The 23,144-nt window shown below is 34.9% G+C and overlaps 1 protein-coding gene across 5 annotated transcripts in view; it reads right to left on the reverse strand.

The window, feature by feature from the left end:
• Positions 1 to 23,144, reverse strand: part of LOC149572842 (DExH-box ATP-dependent RNA helicase DExH7, chloroplastic-like) — a 356,903-nt gene that overhangs the window by 294,633 nt on the left and 39,126 nt on the right. For 3 of the 5 annotated variants that reach the window (XR_016359987.1, XM_089813917.1, XM_089813914.1), the window contains exons 2-10: positions 22,820 to 22,931; positions 22,532 to 22,722; positions 20,745 to 20,801; positions 20,593 to 20,640; positions 19,873 to 20,026; positions 19,268 to 19,770; positions 18,410 to 18,628; positions 14,689 to 14,800; positions 12,675 to 12,869 (exon numbers count right to left, since the gene is read on the reverse strand). Coding sequence is in view for 4 of the 5 variants with exons in the window: in XM_089813917.1 (XP_089670043.1) it covers positions 12,675 to 12,869; positions 14,689 to 14,800; positions 18,410 to 18,628; positions 19,268 to 19,770; positions 19,873 to 20,026; positions 20,593 to 20,640; positions 20,745 to 20,801; positions 22,532 to 22,722; positions 22,820 to 22,931 (1,591 nt within the window). In the remaining variant the exon portion in view is untranslated. The remainder of the gene's footprint in view (positions 1 to 12,674; positions 12,870 to 14,688; positions 14,801 to 18,409; positions 18,629 to 19,267; positions 19,771 to 19,872; positions 20,027 to 20,592; positions 20,641 to 20,744; positions 20,802 to 22,531; positions 22,723 to 22,819; positions 22,932 to 23,144) is intronic. The other 2 variants (XM_089813915.1, XM_089813916.1) reach the window with 2 other exon arrangements.

Consider the following 23,144-nt stretch of genomic DNA (forward strand, 5'->3'; position numbering starts at 1 on the left):
TGGATCTGTTGTTGATCACAGTTTTTTCTCACTTATTTTGACTGATCCTGTTTGTGTGACAAATGTGTGAATATTGAAGAGTCTACATGTGTAACTGATTCTTTGCCAAGATGATTCCCTGCAAAGTTAACCAACTCCTACAAGTGCTTTGTAGTAACCCCAACCGGTTATAGCCTTGTCTAACTCCAAATTCTTTACTATTGTCATGTCCCCTTCTCAATTTTAGTTCTGAGCGACAAAATTAATCTATCTCCACATCCGGATAGATTAATATCATTTTTTTTTCGCAGGATGCTCTCCAGTCACAATGGGACATTTAAATTTATTTATTCCAGAATTTTATTTAATGAGCAGAGCTAAGTCACTTTAATGTTTTAAAAGTTATTTACCTTTTAATAGCTTTAAGTGACTACAGGACGAAAATGTCAATTAATCCCACATTCCTTGTACTTGGTACTCTCCCTCTTTCAGAGACTATTTAAGCACGTGATTGCATTGGGATTTACACAGAAGAATATGAATATGGAATGCTCAGATTTCAATCTCTGGTTGCTTGAAAGTGACTGGTAACATCTTAAGGACGAAAACCCTTAAGATTCTTGGCATACTGGACGTAGCCCCCGTTCATGCCATTTTGGTAAAAATGAAAGTTAGCACAATAAGATAGCTCAGTATGAGTGGAGGTAAAATCCGGTTGGGCAGAATTTCAGCAAGCAGCAGTGGAAGTGTAGGGGAAATCCGAACTTGTTGAGGTAATTCTAAACCCAATTAAATATCATTCTGAGATTGTTTTGCTTGGTCGAATTTTCAGAAGTTGGTAACAATATCGGAATTAGATACCCGTCTCGTATGAGTTGGGACAGTCATCACGTAAGATAATATTTCCAAGAGAACCCGTGGGAAGTGGTCGTCTCCAGTTTCAGTAGCAGAACGACCTTCGTATCTATGGCTCGCAAAACACTACTGTCATCCCTTGCGGCGGAAATACCTCTGAGCAGGTTTCGATTTGGAATGAGCAGCTCGCGTTTGGGAAGTTACACCATAATCTAGCCGGCAACGATAACTCCAAACGTCTATTATTCTGAGGGAGTTCGAGGGTTAGGACGGCATCCATTCTTGTGCACACGGCATGGTTCCAACCTAACCTGGTGCTACCAGTCTCATACAAAATTCTGGGTTGGTGAGAAACAGTCTACGGCGCGGGAAAAGACATCAGTGTCCAGCAATATATTTATTATGGGTAACAAAAGCGAGGAACAGTTTAAACTCAGTTGAGATTCGGGTTACACAGGTTAAGACTGCTCTTAATCATTTGATACCAATTCCTGGATTTGAGAATGAACTACGGGAATTGGATTAGTATCTGCAGACCACTGTTTCAACCCAGGTATTTGCAGCGTATTCCTATTCACGAGTACTCTTCAATTAATACATTGGTATGTTAAATATTTGCAATAATTCCTGAATGAAAATCTACTGGGAATTTCAAATGATTACTAGAAGCTGAGGGACTGGTTTTTTCTGTACCTTATCTACAGCATTATTATTGTTTTCCTTCGTAGCTTGTGAAAATGAGTGGCTAACCCTGGAAATCGTGTTGAATCATTATGAATGTTTCTTGGTTTAGTATCGACTGATGTGAGTTAGAATCTAGAATTAGGGTGACTGTAAATCGTTTGATGAATTCCTACTGTAACAAGCAGCATCAGGTAGCAATTCCTCTGGCTTATATCAGTTTCAAGTAACAGTAAGGGTGGTTGGGTTTGGATCTCAGTTGGTCTGATTTGAATAATAGATCTTTTACCGACCTATTTAAGACTGTGAATTGTTTGACAAAATTATTCCTTCACAACTATAAACAGGCCTGGCAAACATTTGGTAAATTCTGAAAACACTTACATACAGTAATCACCTAATCACTGCTATTGAAATCTATTCAGCTCCTTACAACTATTCAATTGTTTGACATTTCGTCAAACACTTCGCAAGCAAGCTTAATACCACTAAAATGAACCATAAACCAGCTCTACTACCTATGCTGATAGATTGCAAAATGAATATATCTTCCTTTTTGCTTGTGTTTAATACTTATTGAATTATTTTCAAATATATGTTTGAAATGAAATACTGAAATTTTAAATGGATAATTCACAATCATAAACCAAATAGTGAAATGAGAGTCAAATTACAATTATTATTCATTCAGGCCGAAGTTGCCAATTCGTTTGGGATAGGCCTGGATGCAGATGCTGATCCGAACAAGTGTCGGATGCGTCCGGAAGCCAGCCACAAGCTTTCGAATGCTCCTATTGGCTTCCATGCGCATCCGAAAGCCTATGGCTGGCTTCCGGACAGCCTCCACAGGGCTTCTGAACACATCCAACAGCACCTGTGGGCCCAATGACCACAAACAATTAATAAACCCAAAAAACACTTAACTTACTCAATATGCATGTTCTTTTATTTGATATTTTTAGGTTGTTTTTTGCTATTAACCCTAAAACAACCCTAAAGGTGAATGTTGAAGCATTCACAACTCATTTTGGAACTTTGTTTGCACCTATAGCCACTTCTCATTTGGTCTCTAGTTTGCATAGCCACTATGAAACCAAGTTCAGCATTTTTGAAGAGGATCGATCGAAGGACGAGAGCTAGCTTTCTCAAAGGAGTTTAAATCATTCAAGGTAAGTGATCAATTCCATTCTTGAGTATTTTGGTGAATTGATTTGAGTTTTTGATGAATTTTTTCAAGTTCTTGAAGAAAACTTTCAATTTTGTTTTAAAGATATAAAGGAGCAAGTTTGGGTACCTATTTTAGTAGTTTTTTTCACTTCTTTTCACTTGTATGCATGATGTTCATAGTTGTTAGAACCTAATTAAAATTTATTTATTTTCTTATAGAATAGGTTGCAAAAGACTAGGCAAGAATGGATGTCAGTGGTAGTGCTAGTCAAAGTTCAATGGGGGGCCAAGGAGGGCAAGGGACAGATAATTTCAAAACTGTTATAGGTTATCCTTTGTGGAGACATACAACATGGACATCATAGGTTGCAAGAGGTGGCTCATACTAGTGGAAGTGCAGTTGTTGTCAAAGTAACAAAAGAAAACCTTTCAATAGCACTTATTCACAAGCGAAGCTTCATTTTAGGGGCTCTGCTGGCAAAGGATTTGGAATGTGCAAAGGAAAAAATGGTACTTGGATGACTAATGCAGAAATAGTTTCATTTGTAAGAGAACAAGAAGTCGTTAACGCATAGGTCAATAGATTAAAAAAAGGCTACTATCAAGGTCCATCCTCAAAGAACAAGATGCATGCACCCACTGAACCAATTGCATCCTCTTAACACCCATTCTTACAAGTACCTGTGTCAAAAGAGGATGAGGAAGAAGTGGGTATTTCAACCCAGAAAAGAGGCCCATTGCACACTGCATTTAAAATGGATGCAAGAGACCGTGCTGATGAAGCTATTGAACATTGCCTCTATGGAAATGGGCTTCCTTTCAACTTGATCAGATCACCATATTGGAAGAAAATGGTGGTAGCAATCAAAGAATCACCAGCTAACTACACAAGCTTGGGGTACGAAAAGGTGTGTACAACTCTATTGCAACAAGAGAAGACACATATAGAGAAAGACCTTCAACCAATCAAAAAATCTTGGAAAACTTCGGGTCTAACTTTTTGTCAAATGGTTGGAAGCATAGTTTAAAAACTCGATATCGGCAATATCTAGGCCGACCCAAAAATTTTGAAAAACTCTAAATCGGAAAAAACTCGGCAATAAATTGGCACTTTTATTGAACATTTGAAAATATAAAATTTCTTAAAATATACTTTAAAACGCATACACACACCAAATTTGTAGAATTGAAGATGCAATCAATTTTTAAGGTGTGAAACTTTGAAGACGTCGTCGATTTTGAAGGTTTGAAGATAAACGAATTAAAATCATGGAGAGTTTGAAGATCCACAGTAAGAAGATCCTATCCGCAGCAAGAAGATCTGCGGCAAGAAGAAATCATCAGCAAGATTCGTGGCTAAGAAATCATTAGCAAGAAATCGCGAAAACAAGAACAAAATCGCGAATGACCTAAGACGCAAAAATACATGACCTTATCATCCAGTGAAAACCTAATTTCTTGGCATTTTGCGTTGACTGTAGCAAACGATTTTAACTCGCGTTTTAAGTGATATATCGCGATTTTAACTGGGATTTAATGCCGCGATTTTTCAATAATATTGGTGCTGATTTATTGGGCATTTTTATCATTTTTCTGGGCATCTCGCGATATATCATGGTTTTTACGATTAATCGCAAGTATTTTGAACTATGGTTGGAAGGATACAAGAAACCAACCACTGATTAATGTGATTGCAGTGTCCCTCAAAGGGGCAATGTTATTGAAGGTTGTTGATTGTGAGGGGCAAGTAAAGGATTCCGAACTCATTTCTAGAATGCTCATGGAGGCCATCGAGATGGTGGGTAGTGAGAATGTGGTGTAGGTGGTTACACACAATGCCAAAAATTGCAAGGGTGCGGGTGCTTTAATTGAGAGTCAATATGACCATATTTTTTGGACCCCATGCACCGTTCTCTCCCTTAGCTTGATCATGCAAAAGATTGAGACTCAAATAGATTGGGTGAAGAAAATATACCAAGAGGGGGAGGAGATACAAACATTTGTGACAAACCATGACGTCACAATCCATTTTTAGAACATACTCCAAATTGGAGTTGCTAATGGTCGATTAATAATTGAAAATAACTAAGTTTCACGGATTTGTAATTTTGTTAAAAATTAAAATGTATAATTTTATTGTCAATTGACATATTGTTAACTTGCTTAGGTTGCTGAGACCCGTTTTGCATCTCATAAAATTGTTAAGAGATAGCTCCTCAAGGTAAAAGATGCATTGAGCCAAATGGTCATTGGTAATCAATGGTGCATATGGAAAGCCTCAAATCCAAAAAGAGCACAAAGGGCTGGGGATTTGGTCTTGAATGACAGTTGGTGGGCTCGTGAGGCATATGTATTGGATTTCACTGAGCCCATCATGACTATGCTCCGCTTTTCTAATACAAATACACCTTGCTTGGGGGATGTGTATGATGGCATGAACACCATGGTTGTACAAGCACATGAGAGTGACACCACAAAAAGAGAATCCTTATGCAATCAAGTGGAAGGAATCATCCACCATTGCTGGAATAAGATGACTATCCCATTGCACCTCCTTGTATATGTCTTATCTCCTAGGCACTATAGTGAGAAGGTACTTGGTATGTCAACATTTTTGGATGAGGAGGTTGTCGAGGGGTGCCACAAAGATCTTACAAGATTCTTCCCATTGGAAAAAAAGCATGAAAAAGTGAGGGTAGAATTTGGGCTGTTTTCTTAGGGATTAAAGCATTCTCCATTTGCACTAAAGGACCAAAATAGAATGGGAGTTATCACATGGTAGGACATGTATGGTCAATCTTTCAAGCATATTCAACCTCTTCCAATCAAGATCCTATCACAAATTTGTTTTTAATTTTGTTTTGTTTTATGTTTACACTTGCATTCTAAAATTCTATGTTTCACACATTCTTTAAAATTAATTTTCTTTTCATTTGCATGTTTTGTGAACACTATCTAGGTTGCTAGTTCCTCTACTACTGAAAGGAATTGGAGTACATACTCCTTTGTCCATTCAATGAAGCGCAATTGGTTGATCTTTGTCCACACCAACTTGTGTCTTTTGTCACCTAAGAATGATCATTACAAGGAGGGGACAACAAAGTTTTGGGATGTAGCCCTTGAGTGTGTGGATTTGGATGCAACAATTCATGATCCTACTATAGTCAAAGATGGTGATGATGATAACATGGAACGCGGTGCATCTAGCATAAGTTGAACCATGTTTGGTTCAAATGATCTTTCAGCAGTTGGAGATGGATGAACATGACTTATTGGAACTTATTGTCTAAGACTAAACTCTAATGTTGGACAAGCACATATTGATATATCATATGAATTTTGAAATATCTTGAATTTTCATAAAAGGTGAAGTATCATAGTCATACTATCAAATGATTTGTTTTTGTATGTTTCTTGCATTTCTTTGCATATATTATAAATATAATTTTATATATATATATATATACATGTTTCCTCCCACATCCGCATCTAAAAAAGAAAATTCCCCGCATCTCATATCCACTTCCAAAGTCTGCTTCGGAATTTGCATCCGAATCAGTAACTTAGATTCAAGCCAATGTTGCAACAAAATATAATTTTTGATCAAATGTGAAGAACCTGGAAATGCCAGACACGATGAACAGATGGGCGTCTACCTCTCCTTTATACAAATGGAAGCCAAGAAGATAAAGTCACAGGAGACCAAATAGATGCCTATATTGGAGTTTGCTACAGAAGCAACAAACGCCCCAAGAGTGGCGAGGAATCAGGCTGTCAAAGAAGGTATATCAGGGCGTTGTATGTGCAGCCCAATCCCTCACAGCAGAATGTTATGTGCAGGTATGCAGCGTTTGTAATTCCCAAACAATGGCCACCTAGAATGCAGAAAGAAAATGTCTGGTAGCAGGTAAAGAGACACCAATATAAAAGGTTTTTCCAGAGCCCGAATTCAGATCAAGCAATGCCCATACCGAAAACAGGAATGGCGTCCAAACAACCATTCAATATCAATTCTTCCAGCCACGGTATGCTGCCCAGATACAGTGAAAAACAATAGGGGAGTTTGGTAATTCAGACTTGCCCACTTCTCAGCAAATAAAAAGTCCTTCCAACCACAGTAATCACAAATTCAGGAAGGCACTCACTAATTCTCAGAATTTAATCGACAATACTTCAGTTATGGATTAAAATGCACAACTCAGAATCAAAACCATTATACTTCAGCAAGGGAATTGAATCACCAAACTGAATTGAATCACCAAACTGAAAACCCCTCACAAGACAAAAAAAAGCAAAATAGACAATCGGATGCTTTTCTCTCCAAATGGACTCATATTTAAAACACCATATGGAACTCAGCTTCTTCTTCACACCTTTCAATTAAGAAGCTTCATCTTCACAATACCACTTTATAACATTAAATAACTTTAAGTGTCATTATCATAATAAAGAAACATTAATTAATTATTAAATATGAACCTAGCAATAAATAACTCCATCAATGCAAATGATGGCCAACTGCACTCCCAAATATGACAATTGTCCAAAATAGACTTACTAAAAATTAGCAAGTCCACAACAAAGACCCTCAAATCTCACTGCCAGCTCACGAGAACCACGATGATGAGTTGACCTAGCCAACTATGAAGACCTACTAAAAATGGGGGCATACATGCTTGTAATGAGTGTAATTGTTGTAATGTGTCAAATCTCTGGTTGCAAGAATCAAACAAAGGTTGTAACTATTGTAATGCAATCAATGCATTCAGAAGTATCAAATACTACTGCAATATATCAGATACTCACCCAATCAATTGAAAGGTAATAATATGATTCATGTGCATCTTCCTTCCCAAAAACAGTAGAATCAATCGTGAAAACACTTGTAAACTGCAGAAAATTATTACCTCTACAAAAACGTCACTATTATTCTCAGACCGGCATTTTTTTCTGGGCACTAGGGTGTAAGATGATAGGCCAACACTGGGGTGAATAACAAGAGAAGAATTAGCAATTTTATGATGAAGTTCGGCTGGTCTATACGTGTCAATCCGAGAGCGTAAGCTTGCGAAAGGTGCCCGAGCAATATGCTATCAAGGGATATCAGTTATGAGATGAGGGATTATGAATGCAACTACAACACACAAAATTGAATCTATGAAAACTAAAGAAATCCCAATGACAGGAACATCAAAAACATAAATAAACATTTAAGAAATAAAAGTAATAACAAATGTGATAATTCAAAGATCCAATGAAAATTTATCTAGAAGAAATAATAGAATACTGTGCAAATCTGATGCAGCTTTAATATTCTATACAAAAACAATTTCTTACATGAATTCAATCAATGACAACAACAATGAAAACAAAGTAAACTGTTTCACTTAGCTTATAACGTTAATCAAACTATAGAAGCATTCAGACAAATTAATTATGATTCTGAAATGAAAACTTAATCAAACCATGCTGCAAATACTGAAATACAAATTACACATGCTATAATTACATTACAAAAATCACCAGCATCCCGAGCAGTGGGCCCTTCCTCCTCAGTTTGCTGAGTGATGGAATTAAAATGCTTCTCCCTTAAACAGTTTCACTCATGCAAGGTCTATATTATTGATCAGAATGTTTTTTTCTTCTCTGATATTACATAGCACATATATTTATATGTGTTTAGCTTACAAATATAGCACCAAACAAAATAATTTTGTTTTGCTAAAAACCAGGGAATATGAGGGTACGTACAAACTTGCTTTCAGCCCACAAATCAGAAATTGGTTTGTTATAACGGTGGACATATATAGAAGATATTGTTGCTGCTCATATCTTCAAAAATGAACAGTATAAAATAGAAGACAACCTATAATGCTAATACCCACGTACTCCTTTGGTGGATAAAAACAGGTTTGTTATTAAGGAAACAATAATCATGCCCATGCCATAATATCCAACGTTTTGCAGCAGCAATGTTGTCTTCAGCCAAAAACGATTTGCAACAATATTTGAGATTGTTTGGAGTTTAGTGGTTCTGCTTTTCACGTGAGACTATCTCATCTCCTTAGCAGCAAGTTGAGCCACATAATTATTTGGAACCACTCGTAGCAGCAGCAAGACTTTCTATTAGTTGAGACTTTGCTATTTGCTGGTCATTCATGTCATTTGTCTTCATCATAAACTCCCAAATAACATGGTTGTAATGCATATTATTATTATTGACAATGGGTGGAAATAGAAATAAGAAGGTAATATATTCTTTTCTATCTAACAAATGCATCTTTTATTACAAGATAAGGCTTGCGGGTTTCCTCATCAAGTCTTAATGAAAATGTGATAGGAAGATATGTAGGCGACAAGAAGATCTATAGCATATTATCAACTTGTTAGATAAATACAATTTCATCTATTTATTCACATATTTTATCTAATAACTATATTAAATATTACTCATAAATATTAAATCATGTGCAACTTATAAGGAGAAAATGGAATATAAATGGGGATTGAAATGAGTGTGAAGGCTTATACGAAGGCTAAAATATGGAAATATTTGGAACATTAAATGCTCTCATCATAAGATGCAACTCAAAATGAATCTCTAAAAAGGTGAAGATATAATAAAATAAATAGGGTCGAACAGGATGTAACAAATTCTGGAATAAACAAGTCAGCAAAGAGTACTATCCTAAATTGTTTAGTTGATTAATAACATGACAAGTACATGCATTTTAGTACTACCAAAGAAATTTGAGACCAATTACATCCTACATATGGTAATGTTCTTTGAAGGGATATTGCTTGTATGACCAAGGAAGATACTCAAATTGATGACCAAAAGAATGATAAGCATGATGACATGGAAGATGATGAAGTGGATTTAGAACTTGAATTGGTGGCTACCCTTGCTGAAATAAGGAAACTTACGAAGAAAAATCAGAATCTCATTGAACTGCTACAAGTGGGAAGTCAAGAAAAGATGAAGACAACTATGGCTCTTTGTGAAGATTTTCCTTGGCATCTTCGGCAGACCTCATTCTTTCCAAAACTTATGTCATCCTCGAGGCTTGATATTCATGTTCTTTCTTCATTTGACTGAGTTTGTCAAGTAGTTCATTATTTTTTTTCAAAATGTCAGCACTAGCAGTATCAACTTCCTCAGAATTCATACTTCCTTCCGATAGATTGTCCAAATCATCAAGACTCATCTGTAGTCTTTTAGTTTGTTCCTTTCTTTTTGCAAACAAAGTATTTAGCTTACTTTTCAGATCATTTATTTGTTCATTAGTGTCCTCTAGTGCTTCCTCTAACTATTTCTGATACCTATAACTTTCCATTATCCTAGACCTACTCCAAGTTGTTAAATTTTTCTTTCAAAGTCTCAAATGCTCTAATACCAATTGTTGGAAAGATTCAAGTATGGTACTGAGACGGGGGGTGAATCAGCACCACAGAAATTTCAACCTTAGTTAATTTGCTTAACATAAGCCAATTGACAGTAAAACACTTTCACCGATATCCTCTATGATTACTCATAGCTTTACCAATATACTATAACTTAATGTTGGTTACTAAAATGTAGAGCAATAAACTTGTAATAAAAACAAACATATAAACTCATAACACAGTATTTTGGTCTCGCAAAAAACCCTTGGTCAAAGGGAAAAACCACAGTGGGGTTGGTACCCACAACTCATCACTGTAGTAATAAGGTGCCTGATTAGGAGCTTACAACAATGCCATCTTCTGAATGACTACACCCTGTTGAAAGTGTCCAATACCCTATTAGGAGTATCCACACTCTTGTTAAGGACTACTCTGTTAAGAGATTTTATCCCGCTTATCCAGTAAGGATTTACGATAAGTTCCAAACTAGAAAACCTAAGTCTGGTTAAAGACTACCCGGTTAAGGGATTTCACAGTCTTGTTGACAAACTATTAAGAATAAAACAAGAAACTTGACCTGTAATTGCCTTCCTTTAAAGCTTGATAGCTCCTTTATCTCTGATAAGCTTCTCTTTATTCTCATAACTCTTCCTTTGCTCTGATAGCTCCTATATGTGATACGAGTTGGAACTTACTTGGATAGTTCAATCAAGGAGGTGTAGATAGTAGCGAACTATAAATGCAGAGGCTTGACATCTATACTCTATGTCAGTTATACTTTCATTCTTTTGGCAGTGAGCCTTATTGTATTTTGGGGGCCTACCAATAGGATTTGTTTCTTATTGTAGAGCACATTTCATGCACTTGACCTTGTTGTACAAATCACCTCAGCCGGTGTCACCCTATTAGGTGTTTTTCATTTCATGAAAAATATCTTCTCCACAGCTTTTTCCCGTTTGGGTTTTCAAAATATATCTTGGTGTTGATTGTGTTGGTGAGACTGTCTTTTCATATTTATCTTTGTTAAGGTGATTTACTATGTTTTTAACCAAAAGATCTTAAGTGGTGGTTGATGATTGTTATGTGTTAACCAACAAATCAAAAGTTTTTTTGTGCATGGGAATAATTGATTTACCCCCCTTTCAATTATTCTGCCTATTCAACAATGGTTTCTAGTCAGAGGTTTTGCAAATTTTGAGAGGGTTAGTGGTAGACTCATCTCAATGGAAGGCTCTTGTCTCTTTTTGCAAACCATTTTGAAGAAGCGTACAACCTTCATAGTTTTCTAGGCTACTCTTGGTCATTGAAATTTTGTTTTTGCGAATCCAAGGAGGGTCTCAACAATAGTAGAATGTTTTGAATGATTTGTAACTACAAACATGTACTTTCTTCTGCAGAGTAGTTGATAGAATGACCATTAAGGGAGGGTATTAGAATATTCTTAGTATCCTAGGTTCTTGCTAAATTTAGCCCTTCCTTCTAGAACCTTTGTGATCATTTAAGTTTTGATTTCAATATTCTTAGTTTAGTCTATTTTTAGATGTTGTCTTTATTTAGACAACTTTGCTTTTTAGTAAACGTTTTTTATAGCATCTATAAAATAGTAAAACTCTACTTCATTGTGCATCGTTAATACAATTAATTCAATACTTCAGTTTCACATATTGCTTAGAGAATGAATGTACTCATGAATAAGGCATCCACATTTATTTGCAAGGTTTCTATATTTTGAGTATGATGTACCATGGTTTCTAAATATTCTATGAGCTCGATATTAATATTTTATATCAGGCTATGTTAATATATCGTAGCATTGATATATTCATCATTGATCTATAAGTATTGTCGCTAATGAATATTTCTCATATCAATTAAATTATAAGTATAATTAATAATTATTTGCTAAGGTGATATATATATAGTTTGTGATTATATTATACTATTTTCTATAGATATATTGTAATTATTTAATTTATTTAATTAATATTATTTATATTTATAATATTTTTTGTTTAATTTAATTATAATTATTTATATCATAATTATATATTATTATTGAACTTTATTAGTATTATTTATCCTTAACCCTATTTTAAAGAGAGGTCATTACAAAAGGTGATGATGCAATCAAAATGAGATATGTAACACAACATGGAGGTCAAACTATATTGGTGGCGATTATAACCAAATCTCATTTGACACTTTCAATTGCAAGTTTAAACAAATCATAGAAATCAGAAGTTAAAATAAATAAGAGTGCAAACTAGGGCAGTCACTTGCACACATAATTGCTCTTAATAACAGTCTCCCCAGGGTTTTGGTTCAGTCAAGAAAGTTCTACAGTACTAACTCGAGGCTGGATATTTCATCACCTGTTTCTGATCACTGATCAGAACTCAAGACCAGTATTTGAAGGCATTCTGGTTGACCTAAGGCCCCTCCAGAAGCCACAATGTTTACCTATAAACAAAAGAAATGCTGATAATTCTTTGAAACACTGATATAATGACTTTGCTCACTCTTCTTAATAAACCAACGAAAAGTCATCTTTCATTTCAATAGTCATTAGTGACATATACAGGAAAACTTGAAAATGAATTACTTACTCTCCTTATCTACTGAATCTGAACTGTGCGTCAAAATTGTTTTGCTACGCTCCAAAATAGCTTGTTTATGATAAGGCTCTTCCATCTTCTCATCTTTGGATCTTGAACAAGATGGATCAGTTTTCATCAATGTTTTGACAAAAGTCGCTCTGCGGGCACCTTCATCATCCCCTTGTTTGTTTGTTCCTTCATCTGCTACATGCAAAACAATAAATAGCATAAATAAAAACTCAAACTTATTTTATATCAAAACTAGCTAGTAGAAATGTACACAAAAATTGTAAATTGAGTTACAATATCTCAGTAGTTCTAGATTATATAACTGGAAAAAGCGTAATATAAGAGCTATGCTGACTGTGCAGACATTCTTCATGTTGAACAGCCCTGTGATTAAATGGAAAGGTCCAAAATCAGTATCCGAACTGAGCTAATGCATTAAACTCCTGGACAATCACCTTGCATAGCTAGTATCAAGTCCTCTGTTAAAACACAGGTAGAAGTTCTGCTAGGAACTCCTCAACCCAAGTTTGGGTTATTGTCCAAACACAAGAAGTCTAAAGATTGCATCCCCAGACTTTAGCACAGAGCTTGTTCTCCAAATTGTTTGAATCCCCTTCTGCTATGCATCCTACCTTCTTCAATCACACAGTGATGCTTGAGCGTTACTCAACAGGTGGCCATCAGACTCAGTGTTTTTAACTGCTCTACTAGGAGGAGCTCATACAGACAGCACATTAATTCAAATTTTAATATAGGCACAATAGAACCTATGCAAATCAAAAAAAGGTAGCACAACCATTTTAGGCATAGTGTTACAATGAAGTGACCCCCTACAATTGCAAAGTTCATAACTTAAATATCCAACGTGGTAATATCCTGATCTTGGAAACTTAAAAAAATAGCCCACTAATACAAAGAAGGTGAAAGCTCCTCATGCAACCACTAACATCCCTTTGGTAAGACAATTAGCTTATCAGGATGGATTATAAGCAATTGCACACTTAAGAAATCATGCTGAGGAACAGGACATGACACTTTACTACCTATGATCTTGGTTTACATCATAATTTATTTACTTTGTGAGACTTGCAGCTTTTTGTGTTGAGTCGTGCCTTGTTTATTTATAACTAGCCTTGTATGTGTCTAAGCAAGATCTCAGATCTCCCATTTGTACCCCCCTCTTGTGTGAGTGAACAAAATGCTAAAATTTCATTTCCACATCTTTTTGGAAGCATGATTCTGTCAAGTTAGGATTGGAGAGTAAAAAGTTTGTGTCGCTCTCACCCTATTCTTCTATATGCAAGAATGCAGATAAAGGCCTCGGATCAGATTATCAGAGATAAAGATCTCCACTGCATTGCAAGGTCGTTATGTTGTCGTTGTCAAACAATCAAATAAGCATTCCAATTGTGTTGCCATGTGTGTGAATGGAATATTTCTATGCATCCTGGCATGCCGAGTCATGTGTAGGGAGGTGATCTAACAATTTTTTCCCCAAAAGGCACACATTCAAGAAAACATTATCATCCCAGTTAAGAATCTCACAGGTGGTCGTTAAACCATGTTACAAATCCCAGAGGGCGACATTGGACACGTTTTGACAATCTCCATGTTACCATTATCCAAGGGGATTTGAACCTATAACATCGTTCTGATACCACTTGTGAGGAGTTGAGCTGGCTGCTTTCCCAAAAGGCGCACCTATTTAGAAAACCGCTACCATCCCAATTAGGGATCACACAAGAACCATGCCATAAATCCCAAGAGGAGACATTGAACATGTTTCAGCATTATGATACTTCTAGAGTGTGAGGGTTCAATCAAGTCTAGGCATCACGATTGCGACATATAAAAATTGCTTGTCCATTTGTTTACCACTAATATCTTGAGCACAAGCTTGGCAGATTCCAAATTCTCTTTTTGTTATTTTGTACTGACATGATCTATGTAATAAAACTCAATGTTTAAAAAACATTGTATGAAGAAAACAAAAAAATAACTTAAAAATGAAAACCTGTGTGCCACTTTAGACAGAGAGATCGATAAGGTTCTGCAAGGATTTGAAACAGAGGCAGCTCAGGAAATAAGCGAAACAAGGCCAATGTTGCAACTCCATTTTGAGCATCCTGCAATATATGCCAGTCAGTTAAAAATATGCTTAATAAACTTAACTTTAACTGAAAACTAAATCATAATAAAAACATGTAAAGAACTATTATAGTTTGACAGAAAATCCTTTAAAACATAAATAGCTGAAAAAATTGTCATAACTTTGAGTGAGTGAGAATAACAAGAACGTATTTGGTAAAAGGCAATCGAAAAAATTTCCTATAATTTAAGAAGTTATTACAATGAAAACCTCTGCATATCAACCTAGTATGAACAGATTGGTATATATTCAACACACCCTTAGAAATGAATTAATAAGAATGATGTGAGGGTAATTCTCACATCCTAAAAAGATTGCGACTGTGATTTTAGGTAAGTATGTGTTTCTTTTTTTGGAGCCATTTAGTGCTGCTTTTCAATATCAAAACTAGGAAAGTAAAAATCGGAAAATGTGTATGTTGGAAATTGATATGCAATCATTTTTATGAACTGAGTTGTCTTTTGTTTATTGAAAAGGTAATTGTATAAGTGGGAAATAACATCTGAAATTTTCAGACTCATTGCATGGCAAAAAAACAAAACTTTTGATTTATGTGTTTGCTGTTACAATTTACTAAAAGTCTAAATCATGCATGATTTGTATCAATGTACGTGAAGGAGAACATCAAGTTCTGACAGTGTTATTAGAGCTGTTTCCTGCCATCCTTCAGAGTTGGATTTCTTGTATGCAGCCACAGGGTTCTAAATAGAAACTGTTTAATTCATACAGTTGATATTTGAGTGACCAGCACCCTTGTTTTGTTAGGTATGGGAAAGTGGCATAGCTTGAAAAAAAAATCATTAAGGACCTTGCTCAAGCTCAACAAAGATTAGGTTATTATTTGCAATGTCATGAGATTATCTTTGGAGGAAATCCAAGCACTTAAAAAACTGAGCAATTGGTAATAGGTCCCAAGATCAGATTTTGGATGGACATGCAACTACCTAGGCCAAAAGTGTGAGTATATTGTCATATCAGCAACTTCTATCTTACAAGTTGAACCATCCATTGAGGTGTTTAGGAGTATGCCCTGGGATGTTTATGTGTGCACTAATGATAGCACACATGTTGTTGATTATGAGGTGATTGATGTATGCACAGCATCATATTATAGTACAGACCAGCAAAGTGGGGAGATTCACTTAGTGGGCAATCCTCTGCTCAAGATGGATACAACATTGTCATATGACAGCTTTTCGGCATTGACGTTGATCACTCACCTGGGTAGAGCTTAGCATAGTTTTCACCATCTGCATACGCAGTTCAATTTCCTATAGCAGTATTTGGCATTTCCCATGTCCACAGGTTATGGTTGCAAGCAGGTTGTGGATGTAACCACACACATCACAATTACAAGTGCAGTTGATGCAAATGGGATGAGTGCATCAATTGAGAGCAGCAAAGAACCACATGATGCACCAAGTTCTCCTATAGCAACATCTGCTGCAAGTGTTGTTGGTGATGAGTCAGATGATAGAGGTTATATTCAGAACTATGACAGTCAGCGCTTGACCGAGGTGGGAGTTTTTTACTGTGATGACATAGGGAGAAGTATGCATCACTACTTTTCTAATCTACACATAGAGGATTTGATGATGCATCAGTGTGGATTGGCTCCAAGCTTGTACCATCATTTATTGTATGTGTATCTGTCATTTGCAGCAGATGGGATCAGGGTTGCAAGCCGGATTACTTGTAGAGTCAGTACATCCATGGGAGCCTAGCAGAACATAAAGATAGTGGTTGCATTATAGACACTTTTGGATGCATTTGTTTCGGGACTTTTTGATCTCCTTATTTATTGTCTCTTTGGTTTTATTTTTTATTGTTTCCTTGGTTTTTGTTCTCTTTTTCAATCTAGGTGCAGATAGGTCTACATATACCTACACCTATATATATTTAGAATTTTGTGGTTCCCTTTATATTTCCTCTGCCTTTTTGATGTGTATGCGCTTTTAGTGTGTGCGGTATATACATATACATATATATACACATACACACACACATGCATATACATATATACATATACATATGTATATGCATATACATATAAATATATATATACACATATACATATACATATATATATATATATATGTATATACATATACATATATATATACATGTATATATACATGTATATATACATGTGGGTGTGTGTGTGTGTATATTTAGATATATTCCCTTTGCCTTTTTTGATGTGTGTGCACTTTGTGTGTGTGCAGGAGTATGTATGTGTGTGGGTATATATATATATATTAGATCTCTTGTAATGATTTTATATGGTTTTTTTGTATTATCATAATACATTATCTAATAATTTAGAGAATATATATGCTTGATTTCTACCTTTTTGGTCGCATGGTGGGTAACCTGCCCATTTTTTATTTATTTAATCTTTGGGTCTTCTAGCATTTAGATCTTGGTATTAGGGTCTTCTAGTTTTTTGTTTTTTGTCTTAGTAGATAGGAAGGTTTTCTTTTATTTTTATTTTTTCTTGTATATTGCGCATTTGCACATTTTCAACCTTTAGTTTTTTCTGCATATATTTTTTCGTGTATGTGTACTTTTAGTTTTATATATATATATATATATATAACTCACTCACTTGACCGGGTCATTTCTGTCCATTTTTAGTTATGTTTTGTATTTTTCTTGATTCTGATTTCTTTTTTAGTGTTGGTGTTGTAATGTACTCTTGGTATTTTTTTCACACACACACACACACACACACACATATATATATATATATATATATATATATATATATATATATATATATATATATATATATATATATATATATATATATATATATATTCTATGTGTATATGTGTATATATATACAGATATATACATATATATATATAATGCATATATGTATATGTATATGCATATATATAGGTTTATATAAATATGTATATGTACGTATGTATATATTATATATATATGCATATATAGATTTATTTGTTAGGTATTTTGGTATCATTTTCTTGGTTTTGGTTGTTTCTTTCTTTGTATCATGGGTGTGTTTTTCACATTCTTTTGGTACTGTTTTTATGTTTAGTCTTTATTTTTAGGTTCCTTTTTTAATCTTTTTTGAAGGATGCACTTTGTTAGTTTATATCCTTTATTTCCCCCTTCTTAGTTGTTCCCTTATTTCTCTAGTTGACTTTTGCACCCCCATTTTTTTATCTTTTATTATTTTATTATTATTGTGTTTATTTTTTGTATTTTGTCATTCGATTTTGTTCTTCTCTTATTCTTTGCATAGTTTTGCGTGTTATCCACCCTCCTTTCTTATAGCTCTCGAGTTTGGCTTACTATGCATCTTTTTATTTTTCTAATCCTGCACTTTCTCATCCTGATGATGGATCGTGTAGTGTGATCCGAAGCATTGATGCTAAAAAACACACACAATCAAATCCAGAAAAAGAATTTGTTAAACATCATTTTACCATTGTCTTGGAAGTTGTATTGCATCAGCTTTCTGGTTTATAAATACTCACTCATATTCATAACTTACACTTAAAGAAAAATCCTTGAAAACTGCAGATAAAGGGGAAACTCTAACTAAAATACATACATCAACGGATTTGAAGACAGTTTCTTCATCTGAAAGCTGAAAGGTTAATTGTCCCCCAACTTTCTTATTTTTTCCCCGCCCTGTTGTTGGACGAAGAATGTTCAAACTGTATGAATAAGCATTTCCCCTTCCTGAAATCTTTTCATACTTTGGAGCTCCCCATCCACATTTCTGACATTGTTGTTGCAAAACAGCTTTAGGCTGCTTTGCTAAATCCCCCTACAGTATCCAAAAAAATTACATAATTAAGAAATATTTAATAAATAAGGAAGTGTCTTATATATTCAATCAAAAAAGAACGATAAAACCAGTTACAGTTACCATTTACTCTAGTAGCTAAATGTTGGAGGTATATTCCATGCATTTCAACCATTTTGACAATTTATGGTCCTGAATTCAAATCAGTTGATATGCTAAAAATTGTTCGTCTCCTTAAACAACTCCAATAAATACAGAGAATGGAATGAAATTGATCAAAATAAAAACTCAATGCAGATAATATTATCTGACATTAAGTAACTGGGAAAAGTGGACAGTAATTAAGGGCAGCAAAGCTTAAAAATTAGATAGGTTTGTTTAAAACAGAAGAAGCATCCTGAAAAACAAAAAGCCTTCAAGACTGATATTAGTATTCTATCTCATTGCCAATACCAAACAAAGACAAGCTTGATTCTTTTAAAACGCAAAACTTCCATGGGATTCAGCTCTTAAAGGATGTCAGACTTTAACCAATTAATTAAGTAAAACTACTTGGAAAAGAAAACAATCAAAGCACATTATTTGAATATGAAATTTATTTGTTAACTTATTCTTCCCAGAAATAAGTGAACTCTTTTGAATCCAACTGGTGATTGATACCTCGTTAGCAGATTTCCCACTTTTTCTCCACCTGTCTTGATTTTTCTCTGAAGCTTTTCCATGTGCCCATGCAGTAGCCCTTTCCTTTTTCTGAATCTCCAGAATAGCTTGAGGCACTTTCTCATCTGAGGAAGCGTCTTCATTAAATAAACCTAGCATCTCAATAGCCTCTTGCTCCTCTTCTTCTCCTACACTAGTAATACTTTTTGAAGCTGGATCCACTTTGCTAGAAGAAAGAATTCCACCTTCTCTATTGACAAGGTCACTTTCCTGGATAATTGTAGCTACATCAGTGGCACTGCAATCAAATGCACTTTCATTTTTGGTTTCTGCTTCATGATCTGAAGAAACACCAACAGACAAAACTTTAGCCATCTCTTTATCTCTTTCATTGGGGGGGAATTTTTCTATCGTTGAAAAGTGTGAATCCAGTTTCTCTTCTCTATCAACTGCTGTAGGTCTCACAGATGGAACAGTTGTACTCAATATGTCTTCAGATAATCCTGTATACAGAAGATAAAATAATCACTAACATTCTCTAAATCTTGATAGACATTGATTTGTAATCATTGATTAATAAAAAAAATTATGAAAACAAAATTAACCTAAAGAAATCATCTCTTGTTTAAGTTCACGTATCAGGTGGTTTGCTTTCTCCTGTTTCTGCTTATCCCCTTTTTCCTTAGCTTCTATGGCTGCTTGTCTAGCAGCCTGAAACTCTGCAGCAGCAGATACAGCACGTGTGGCTGGATCAATAACCTACACAAAACAATCCAGTCAGAAGCATACATTTCCAAACAATCTACAAACTAATCTCTGAAAAAAGTGAAATATTCAGTTCTTGTCAACAAGTTGAACTAAAATAGTTAAGTATATGATACAACGTTTTAGCTTTATTAGATTTAGCTTTATTGGCATTCACTTTATGGACAATACATTACAGCCCTGCAACTTCCCTTTCAGAGTATGTTAACAAAAAATTCAAAACATCTTTATAGCAGAGAAAGCAGGAACAATATTTCCTCCAAAGACTCTTAGAGAATATTTTTGACCTTTTGAAAAAACATTTTTTAGCATAACTTTCAACATTTTGGCTTCTGAATAACCTAGATGCTAGATTCCAAAGTCTGTGACTCCGAATCAAAACCCCTATTCATAAGGGAACATATGTGCATGAATACCAATGCTACATTAGTAACATTGTACTTAACTGTAAATCTAGCACTCATTCTGAATTTCAATCATGTGCTTAACTTAAGCAAACAAGAAAAACAAAAGATATGAGAGGCCAAAGACACATAGGATTTGGTTGACTGGATACATACAGATCGGCTCTGTTTGCGCCTTATTCTTTCACTCGAATTAGCCCACATCTACAGGAAACAACCATCCACATATCAATGTTATAATTTAACGTAGGAAGTTTCACAAGCTAGATATCATTCTTCACAGAACAAATCCTCTATTTTATTGGTACCTCCCAATCTGAATCATTGCAAGCCTCCTCATCACTGGTCCCAGTTTCAGATTCCTCCTGCATACAAAGAGAAGATCAATACATAAGTCCAAACATACATTTTTTGTGCTAGAGGAAAATTAAAATAAATCTGTTGAAGCATGTCTCAAGACAGAGCCAACATTTCAAGAAAATGCTTTTCTTGTTTGGATATCCTCAATTGCAGATTACATCTCCTCTCAACTACCCTTCAATTTTAAAATTTGTACAGCTCATTTTCGCATGTTATAATTCATATTATAAGACAATTCACTTAAAGATCTTTTCCTTTCTAAGAGTATTGATAACATTCCTTGGAACAAAGAAAATGCTCAGAAAATAGGTGATGGTACATTCTCTTGCAAGCCAACGTTAACATGGCTGTTAAACACCAGTTTTATTTAAGATCAATAACTCTCACTAATAATAACTGTATTAGTGGTGCTACTATTTCTGAACCTTTATGGTGCATGCCTTCACCAGAATTACAAGCTAAAACTGCACTGCTGGTTTAGCTAGGCATTATTATCTGTGCACTCAATTGTAATGTTATACACTGGTTTTGTAAGGTATCAGGCCTTGTACAGATGCATAGTGTCACACACTCCACTAATTCAAACCATTTTTGTCAGATGGGATGAGCTTAACGGGTAACTTATAGGGGCCATCATGGTTGATCCCTACATTCAAATCCAAGAGATGAAATTTTAAAATTTGCTCATACTTCATCCAACTCTAGTGTGGTATACTCAGAAGAGATCCTCCCTTGGTCATGACATCTAAATGGAATATCAACCTACAAAGAGAATTTTCAAAGTTCAATCCGATTTATTCATCATTCATCAAAAATTTGAATTATATGTTAATTTTTAAATTTTGATGTGTTCCGAACATGTAAAGCCATGATCTCAGACCCGAACTCTCTGTGTGGAATTTATATAGAAGTTATTAAATCTCAACAAAGTAAAAACTTGGCATTTGCATAAATGTCAAACAATGGTTAGCACGTAATACTCATAATAAATCATGTCAATGCAACAGAAAATATCTCAATACACATGTCTCAAAAAAATAGCTGGGTAACAAATCAAAGCACATAGTGAACAGAAAATGTTCTTCCCTTGGATCTAACTTACGAGATTTTGAAGAAAAGTTGTTTACCAAATGTGACTTCAAATAAACCAGTTAGCGGAAAGAAAGAGCTTCATAATTTAACCAATAAAATGTCTATTTATGTTTTTAAACAACATGGTAGCTACCACTGAAGGTTAAGAATGTTGTTTATGCTTGAAATATGAGGGAATGGATAGTTAACCCCTCTTTGCGGAATCTAAAATTATATCAAGCATTCCCCCTCCTCAGGTTATTTAAAAAAGAAAACTACATGTCATTTTGTGCCAAGGGATCTTTAAAGCCAAAGACTGACAGCAGCCAACAATCTGATAAACACTATATATTTTGCATGTCAGCACTATAAAAGTTACCAGAAAAGGTGACAAATAATACATAATGATGAGGTCAGACAGGATAAATAAAAAGGATTATTTAACTGCATAAGCATCATCTTTATAAACATAATACACACAACTGTTATTTCAATTGATCACTACTAGTTTGGCATTTGTTAAGGTTCCAACCTTCTAGGCAATATCTCTAGTATATACAAATAAGCATAGATTGAAAAAATACTCCTAAGCTGAACAATTTAGAGTTATAGGTGTGAAATACTTTTTTTTAAGATATTTTGAAAAAAACTGAAAATTAATAACCTCAGCCTGTTGACTCATGTAATGCCGAATCCAATCTGCTCCCTCAGCTTGTAGTAGATTCTGTGGCTCCTCCTCTATATTTATGTTTGATTTGAAAGCAATTATAGAAGCAGGTTTTCTGTTCTCTTCAGATGGCACTTGAGAAGGTGTCCAATCCACACGAGCAGTTGAAATCACATTAACAGAATTTTCTGCACCAGTTACAGAAAACATTCCCAATATTGCATTTCCAGTCTTAAGAAAACACTTAAGAAAAAACAGATATGTAAGATAGTGCAAATTCTATACCTTCAAGTTCTCCGACAGAGACCCCACTTGAGAACTTCAGAGGGAGTTCATGTCCAGGAATATTGAAACATAGCCAATCTAAAGCTGCTTCTAATGTAGGTTCCTCCTGCTCCTGCAGGATAAAATGTTGTCCACACAATTAACTCACATATCTAGAATCACAAAGAAGAGTTAAGGGAGTTAAATTTTTGTTTCATTTCCAGTTGTAAGGACACATTACCAGTCTAAAGCTGCTTCTATAATAAGTCATTCACCAACAACAACCTTATATATCTAGAATCACAGGGAAGAGTGAAAGGAATCGAAAATTTGTTCCCTGTGATAT

The sequence above is a fragment of the Cupressus sempervirens genome, chromosome 2 (genome assembly GCF_028749045.1).
Source record: "Cupressus sempervirens isolate cs-2001-9-10 chromosome 2, ASM2874904v1, whole genome shotgun sequence".
NCBI lineage: Eukaryota > Viridiplantae > Streptophyta > Pinopsida > Cupressales > Cupressaceae > Cupressus > Cupressus sempervirens.